Raw genomic sequence first — 8,586 nt, 5'->3', positions numbered from 1 at the left:
ACAGACAATAGAGCAGGGGGCTCAACACACAGCCCTGGGGAGAGCCAGTACTAAGGCTAAGGGCAGTGGATGTATGTTGTCCCACCCTGACTCTCTGCTGTCGGTCGGTCAGGAAGCTCGTAATCCACATGCGGGTTGGGTGAGGGAGGCCCAGTTCCCCCAATTTGTACACCAGTCTGTGAGGGAGGATAGTATTGAAAGCAGAGCTGTAGTCCACAAAGAGCATCCGCACATAGTTCCCCTGCCGCTCCAGATGTGACAGAGCAGCATGGAGGGCTGTGGTCACAGCATCCTCTGTGGATCTGTTGGTTCTGTAGGCGAATTGATGGGGGTCAAAGCCAGGAGGGAGAAGTGCTGCGATATGACCCCGGACTAGTTTTTCAAAACACTTCATCACCACAGGGGTTAATGCCACTGGCCGGTAGTCGTTGAGGCAGGAGATGTGAGATTTCTTGGGTATGGGGACTATGGTTGAAGATTTCAGGCAGGATGGGACTGTAGACAGGGCTAGGGRCTGGTTGAAGATCCTGGTGAAGACTCCAGCCAGTTGATCAGCGCAGTCTTTSAGGACACGACCAGGGACGCCATCAGGCCCAGCAGCCTTCCTTGGGTTGACGGCCCGCAGTGTGCGCCTCACCTCGTGCTCCTCTACGACGAGGAGTGTGGTGTCGTGGGTCACTTGATGTAGTGTGGCTGCCTCTGTTGGTTTCACATCGAAGCGGGCAAAGAAGAGGTTCAGCTCAGTCCTGCAACTGCTCTGTCGCATCCTCGGGCCAGGATTTAATGGTTTAATATTAATATTAATATTAATATTAATATTAATATTTATTTCAAAATATTTCATTGTTTCCACCAGAAAACCTGCTCAATCCAGTGGTAGGGGTGCTACACTCCAAAAATACAAATTCTTACCAATAAACTTCGGTATAGTTTCTAGTGAAAATATCTTGGTACACTTGAAATAAGAGAAAACTAATTCATAAGTAACTTTTCAGCAAAACATAGGAGCTTTATTTTAAGTCAGTAAATCCTTATTTTCATGAAAAAGAACTACTTCTACTGGAAAATTTATTTAACTTATAACAAGACATTTTTGCCATGTAATTAGTGAAACAACCTGCCAGTGGAACTAGAACTGGGTTGCTAGGTAACGGGCTTGGCTGGGGTTGCTAGGTAACGGCGCAGCGGAACATTCTACTAGTGGAACTTTTTCATCAATATTAAGGAATCGTTGGCTTAAAACAAACTCCTATATCTTGCTGAAAAGTTACACGCAAGTTAGCTTTGTCTTATTTTAAGTGTACTAAGATACTAGAAACTACACCAAAATTTCTAAGCTTTTGTGTTTTTGCAGTGTAGGGGCAGTCGTCCGACCGTGTTTTTGAGTTAAAAACGTTTGAATTTGGCAGGAAATTTTAAATTATGACTAGGTGACAAAATAAATATAAATCTTTTGCACTTCATTTGTTTCATCCTATTTAAATTTAGGTCAGTAAGATACATTTTTCCATCGTTATCCGTGACACGTCACTTTATTCGCTGCAATTGTTAGCATGTAGGCCTGTAAATCCTGGCAGCTTTTGTTACTGGTCTATTAAAAAAACTAATAATTAAACAAAAGATGTTTAACCTGTCGGGGGTTGTAAGTCAAACCTGGCAGCCCGCCAGGCTTATAATACATTGCAGGAAAGACAATCTGTATGTTAGCTCTTTTGCTGATTTCAATTAATAGGAACAAGTAATCTTGATAATTTGCCCGACCTGATGAGCTCGGATGAGGAAGCAGTCGATGAAATCTCTCGGTGAGCTGGGATCCACCGTCTGTCTGTGCTCCTGGATCTTCATCTCCACAAAATCTCGGATCTCTGTGATCTTGGCGAAGATGGTGTGATGCTGGCCAGGAAGCTGCTCCACGGCCCAGGGAAAGATGTTGTACATCTGTGGAAGGAAAAGCTGCATCTTTGTTTCCCAGAATATAGTAAACTAGCATGGTAGTTTTGAAGATGTGAAAGTTTTACAGAGAAATAAATTATTTTGCATAAATATACAAATCTTAAATCAGTACTTTGTGGAACAACGTTATGCTTCAACTTCCACATCCATTCCTAACATCGATTGATTAATTTTAGCCTGACTGAAGCCGAGCTCCCGCCTCAGAGATCACTCCTCCTATGCACCTCCAGACTAGCGGCAGCAACAATTAGAAAAAAAACTTGGTGGAATATCTGCTTTTTGTAACCTGCACAAAATAATCAACCTGTGTTTTATTTTGGCGGGTCAAACTGACGGCCCGCTTTAAGTTTCGGGTGAGAGGTGAACTCGGATCTCCTCCATTGCTGTTGCTTCTGTCGCTGTGGCTGGCTGCTTGTGTTGAGCCAAATTAACACAGCCGAAGGTTTATATTGGGTGTTTCTGGGAACCACTCGACGGTGAGTCCTTTATTTTACGTCTTTTGTTTTTTTTTATAATAGAAATGCGGCGGTGGCGACACGCCCACACAAAACCTATGCATTGGTGATTCAAAAATGGTTTTATAGATTAAAAGATAATTCTCTTTTTTGTTAATTTTGTGGCCGAATAGAAGACATATACTCAAAGTATTAAATAAGCCCTTTGATTTTTGTAAATTCGTCCTTTTAGAATAGTTTTAGTTACTTTTCATTGATTTTGTTGACGGCCTATAGAACTCTGGAATTGGTTAATTTCTTTGGATTTCCTCAACAAAACAAAAATACAATTGTTTATTGAAACAATACTGAAGTCAATTAAGTTTACCTTTGTTGTCAAGTTGTTTGATACAACTTGGAAGTGCACTTTAATTTGATCTGTAACTTTACTTGGATCTGTAACAGTAATGTGATCTTTAACTTGAAATTCATTTATGGAATATATTTTTTTTTATTGAATGTTTAGCTATTTTGAATAACAGTTTAACCCTGTTTAAATGTGAATGCTAATTTGTTTTATCGGGAAATTATTATTATTATTATCATTATTGTTATTGGATACTTTCCTAAATATATGCAAATATATATGTTTGAATACAATTACTTAAACTTCCTGTCTGATGGTGTTTTATTCACACACACAGGCTCCTCCGCCGAACCTTTCTGACTGCCTATTAGCATATTTGGCCTTATTTAGCTTTACATTTTTATTCCACTGCTCCTAAGAATGGTTGTAAACGGCGTAATGAGAAGATAATATGCTGAAGGTGGGGTGTTGGAAAGAGCAGGAGCTCCTTAAAGAGACAGGGGCCCAATTTCAAGATGTCAAATGGTGAAGTCAAATTTCTTTTAAGTAGTTTTTGATGTATGCAGCATTTTTATAACAACTGAAGGTAACATACTTCAAAAACACAAAATCTTACTAGTATTTTTTTGTCTAGTTTCTAGTGCAAATATCTTGGCACGATTGAAACAAGACAAAACTTCAATTTCAAGCACAATGTTTTAAATAAATAATTCTTTAATATTGTTGAAATAGTTCTAGTTCCATCGGTGGATTATTTCACTTATAACAAGACATTTTTTCCATGTTATAATTGATATAATCTGCCTGTGAAACTAGTTTCTAGTTCAAGTAACTTTGTACACTTGAAAAAAGACAACACTAACTTAGAAGTGCATTTTCAGCAAAATATTGAAGCTTGTTTTTGATTAAAAAGTTCTAGTTCCACTGGTAGAGTATTCCACTGCGCCGTTGCCTAGCAACCCTAGCCAAATCCAACCCGTCTCCTAGCAACCCAGTTCTAGTTCCACTGACAGATTATTCCACTTATAACAAGGAAAAATGTCTTATAAGTGAAATAATCTGCCATTGAAACTAGAACTTTTTCATCGAAACTAAGGAAGTATTTACTAACAATCTCCCAAATCTTGAAAAGTTACCTGTAGGTTAGTTTTGTCTTATTTCAAGCGTACTAAGATATTTTCTCTAGAAGGTAGACCCAAAACAGCTTGGATAGATTTTGTTTTTGTGCGGTGCACTTACCATGCCCATGGGGCTGCTGTCGAACTTGACCAAGCTGGAAATGACGTTGAGAAGCTTCAGAAACTGCTTGTCTTCATATCTGAAGCGCTGGCCGAACACCAGGCAGCAGACTATGTTTGACATGGTGCGGTTCAGAAGGGTTGTGGGGTCAAAAGGTTCGCCTGGAGGCAGAAACGGCAACACAACGGACTTGTTTTACAAAGGTTCTCAAAAAGGCGCATATGTAAAACGTTTGCTCAGTTTTGAACTGCGTGTTTTATCCTGCAGATTCTGGACTTGTACGTTTGAGGTGGTGGCGCAAAAAAAGCTGTTTACACCATCATTCAGTTTCACGTTGCACCAGCCAAAACAGTCAGGATTACAATAAATCACTAAATTATAAAACTGCATTTCATTCAAACTCCTTCATGCCTCTAAATTATGACAAAATTCTCAATCTGATAGATCAAATTATTGATTTGATGGCAATAGAAAATTAAAATATATGCAAATTTCAGGTGTGGTTTTGGTTCAACTTGTGACTGCAAAAAAAACTGACTTCACATTCATGATTTTACAGAAATATATTCAAACTGCAGATATTTTCAAGACCTCACAATAGCTTACACCCTGTTAATTTTTGCTTGTTTTATTTACTTTGAGATTTTTGCACTGTAAATACTGAGTTTTCACATGTTCACATAAAATGTAAGTATTTTTGGTCTAGTTTCTAGTCAAATATCTTTAAATACAGCAAAACAACTTTTCAGGAAGATGTAGGAGCTCGTTTAAAGTCTATAATTTCTTAATTTAGATGACAGAGTTATTGATCCACTGGCAGATTATTCAGTTTATAACAAGACATTTGTCCCACATTATAAGTGAAATAATCTGCCAGATTTTACGTTTTTATCAATATTAAGGAATTATTAAATAAAATTAAGCTCCTCTATGTTACTGAGAAATGAAGATGTAACTTTCTCCCAAGACATCTCGGACGTTTTCTAGAAAACTTCTGAGATGTTCCAACTCAAAAGGAAGCTTTTGAGTTGGAAAAGTTGAAAATTTGCTAGAAAGATTTCTAAATTAACCTTGATGCACATCTTTTAATTGAAAAACACCTGCCAGTAAGTAATACTTCTTATCAATATGAAGAAATTATTGACTCAAACAAGCTTCTTTATCTTGCTGACAAGTTACTTGAAAGTTAAATTTGTCTTATTTTAATTATTCTAAGATATTTTCACTAGAAACTAGACCAAAAATACATGGCAAGATTGTGTTTTTGCAGTGAAGTAAGAAGATTTAAATGTAAAAATGTGTAAACAAACGTTTTAGCTCTTGTTTCAAAAAGTAGACACCTCACCTTTGAAATTGCGGATGCGCGCCCTCAGGTGTTTGCTCTCCTCCTGGATCCACTCCTCCATCCCTTTCCGTCCCATCCCAAAGTCTCGTAGAGTCGACAGAGTGAAGCGCCGCAGCTGACGCCAGCGGCTACCATTGCTGATCCCAATACCTGCCAAACAGAAGGTGGGCATCCAGGCATATTTTGCAATAATTTTGTAATAATGGCAAATTCCTCTTCTCAAAAACCAACAAACCTCAATTTTGTAAAGAACGCTGAAACTAGAAGATCTTTTAAATATCCAAAATAAAATAAAAACTAAAACAATGAAGAAAATGGACCTTAAAACCAAACACAACCAAAACCATAACTGAAATGGATTATGGAGTCTCTGTAAACAAATTTGCCCTTCAAAACATATTGGTCACCAGAATGCACTGCGAAAACACAATATTTTATCAAGTATTTTTGTGTAGTTTCTAGTGCCGTATCTTCTTACTGCCGAAATAAGTCAAAACACTTACAAGTAACTTTTCAGCAAGAAAGTTTTAGTTCCATAGCCAGATTATTTCACTTATAACAAGACATTTTACCAATATGACGAGTGAAATAATCTGCCAGTGGAACTGGAATTGGGTTGCTAGGTAACGGGCTGGGCTTGGCTGGGGTTGCTAGGTAACGGCGCAGCGGAACATTGCACTGGTGGAACTAGAACTTTTTCATCAACTGTTGACTTAAAACAAACTCCTATATTTTGCTGAAAAGTTACCTAGAAGTTAATTTTGTCTTATTTCAAGTGTACTAAGATATTTTCACTTGAAACGAGACAAAAAAATACTTGGTAAAATATTTTGTTTTTGTGGTGTGGAAATTATGGCGCTCATTCTGAGCCATCATGCAATTAATTGATTAATTGGTTATTGCAACAGGCGGATCAGCGGCGGATGTTGGCGGTTACCGGATCCTCTGGTGACTTTGTGCAACAATGGCAGCGGCGCTCTGCCTGTGAAGTCGTCTGCTTGGTCCACCAAAGCTTCCTTCACCGTGTCGTATCCGACCAGAACAACGACCCGCTGCCAGCCCAGCTTAAAGGTCATCACAGGACCGTAGGTTTTACTGAACTGAATGTAAAAACAGAAGATTATTTAAACAGAAAAACAAAATGTTTGAGAAAGTTCCAGGAAATTCCTTTGTGCAAAGTCAACAGTGAATTTCTTTCAGAAACCAAATCTTACTGAGTGTTTTTGGTCTAATTTCTAGGACAAATATCACTTGAAATTAAACAAAACGTACTTCACAGAAACTTTTCAGAAAGATTTGGAGCTTGTTTTAAGTAAATAATTCCTTAATATTTGCAGATTCTTTAACTTATCAAGATATTTTCTCTTCTTATAAGGCAGTGGTCCCCAAACTACGGCCCGCGGGCCGAATCCGGCCCACCTTCACATTTGGTCCGGCCCTCTGAACAATACCAGAGAGCATTCAGTTTTTTTTTTTATATACCGTATTTTCTGGACTATAAGCCGTTTATATGTGGATTTTTCTTCAACCACCAGGGGGCTCTATAGCAGGAAGTGAATCATTGGAAGTCAAAATTGGAAATAAAAGAAGAAAGCGCCCATTAAAACGGAATTAGGTTTTAATAGGGAATTGAAATTTGAGAATGTTGTTGATCAGTTAAATAGCATTGAGGGGAAAAAGAAGATTTTTCGTTTTTTTAAAATAATACTGGGATCATCATGAGAATTTTAGGTATAGATATTAGGATCCAGTAGATGGCAGTAGTCCAACAATAATCTAAAGAGCTACCGTTGAAATCTAAAGAAGAAGAAGGCGCCCATTTTCATTTAGCACATGCTAGTAGCAGACAGGAAGGATCAACACTTTTACTGTTACCGTTACAGTTCGGAAACGACCGTAATCAGTTCAGTTAAATCTAAACTTGGCAACTTTTTCTTTTTCAACCGTAAGAAATGTGATATTCAATTGACCTGTTATGACTCAGATGTTGGTTGTCCGCCCCCCTCTGCTGCTGCTACATGTTGTGGAAAACCTGGAGCGGCAGAGATATCTGAGGCTTAGATGTTTACTGGTTTAAAAAAAAAAAAAAAAACTTTGGGTTTGTGGCTTATAGTCCGGTGCAGCTCATAGTTTGGAAAATACAGACTATAATCCTTCCTGGATTTTTTCTGTGAAGAACCCAGAGAGGGTTATTTGGTTATTATTTATTATAGTGTTATTATTTATTTCCAGACTTTTGTTCTGTGAAGAACCCAGAGAGGGTTATTTGATTGTGCTTTCTGGAAAACAATACATTTTTACATTTAGGCTCTTATCGTCTCACCTTTTCTGCTACAAACTGACTCCGGCCCCCAGCAGAGAAGGGAAACGTTATGTGGCCCTCACAGGAAAAAGTTTGGGGACCCCCGTAATAAGGGAAATAATCTACAAATAATCTATTTCTTGCTGAAAAGTTACTTGTGAGGTAGTTGAGTCTTCAAGTGAACTAAGATATTTGCACTAGGATGTAGACAAAAATACTTTCTTTTTTTTTTTTAATAAATCACTCCAGTCACTTCCTTGATCCACTCACCTCCAGGACGCTTTTAAAAGGTTCATCCTTGTTTATTTGCAGCAGGTTTCCTATGAGCGGCAGCGGATTGGGCCCCGGGGGCAGACGGTACTTCTGGTTGTTTTTAACAGAGAGGAACCAAAGCAGACCGATCAGCCCTGCCAGCAGCAGGGTTGCATAAAACTCCATGACTCTCTCTGCGGTTAGCAGGCGTCTCTCTGGATCAAACCCGTTGGTTTTGCTGTCGGAGGCGTTGTTCATGTTTAACAGGGAGCGGTGAGGCCCATGTGATCCGGCAGAGTGTACTTTCACCTGATTATCAGTGAAAAGCTGTTCAGCAGTTTGGCCTGGACAAACGCGCTCGAAATGCTCGGTGAACAGAAGTTTTTTTTTTTCCCACAAATTACAAAAATTATTTTCATCATAGAATAATTGACTTACAGCAAACTCCTTTTTCTTGTTAGTTAGTTTTGTCTACTTCCAGTGTACTAAGATATATACAGTAGATACTAGACAAAAATGACTTGGTAAGATTTTGTGTTTTTGCAGTGAAGACATATCTGGGGGCATCCAACAAGGCTCTACACTCGGCCATTTTCTATTTAGTCTCTTCATAAAGGACTTTTATAAAGTCACTTATAATTTTTTTCAGTGTTAAGGGTTGAAGATTATTAATCCTGCAGTGTTTGCAATGTTT

At 38.4% G+C, this 8,586-nt stretch overlaps 1 protein-coding gene across 1 annotated transcript in view; it reads right to left on the bottom strand.

The window, feature by feature from the left end:
* cyp2y3 (cytochrome P450, family 2, subfamily Y, polypeptide 3) overlaps positions 1 to 8,213 on the bottom strand; it is an 11,976-nt gene extending 3,763 nt beyond the window's left edge. The window contains exons 1-5 of the mRNA XM_008426525.2: positions 7,911 to 8,213; positions 6,276 to 6,438; positions 5,339 to 5,488; positions 3,994 to 4,154; positions 1,762 to 1,938 (exon numbers count right to left, since the gene is read on the bottom strand). Coding sequence (XP_008424747.1) covers positions 1,762 to 1,938; positions 3,994 to 4,154; positions 5,339 to 5,488; positions 6,276 to 6,438; positions 7,911 to 8,150 — 891 coding nt within the window. The 5' untranslated portion in view covers positions 8,151 to 8,213. The remainder of the gene's footprint in view (positions 1 to 1,761; positions 1,939 to 3,993; positions 4,155 to 5,338; positions 5,489 to 6,275; positions 6,439 to 7,910) is intronic.
* Positions 8,214 to 8,586: the final 373 nt, after the last annotated feature.

Source organism: Poecilia reticulata, linkage group LG13 (assembly GCF_000633615.1).
Source record: "Poecilia reticulata strain Guanapo linkage group LG13, Guppy_female_1.0+MT, whole genome shotgun sequence".
Classification (NCBI taxonomy): Eukaryota; Metazoa; Chordata; class Actinopteri; order Cyprinodontiformes; family Poeciliidae; genus Poecilia; species Poecilia reticulata.
Note: the sequence above shows the minus strand (reverse complement) of the source record. Positions and strands in the feature narration are given on the sequence as shown.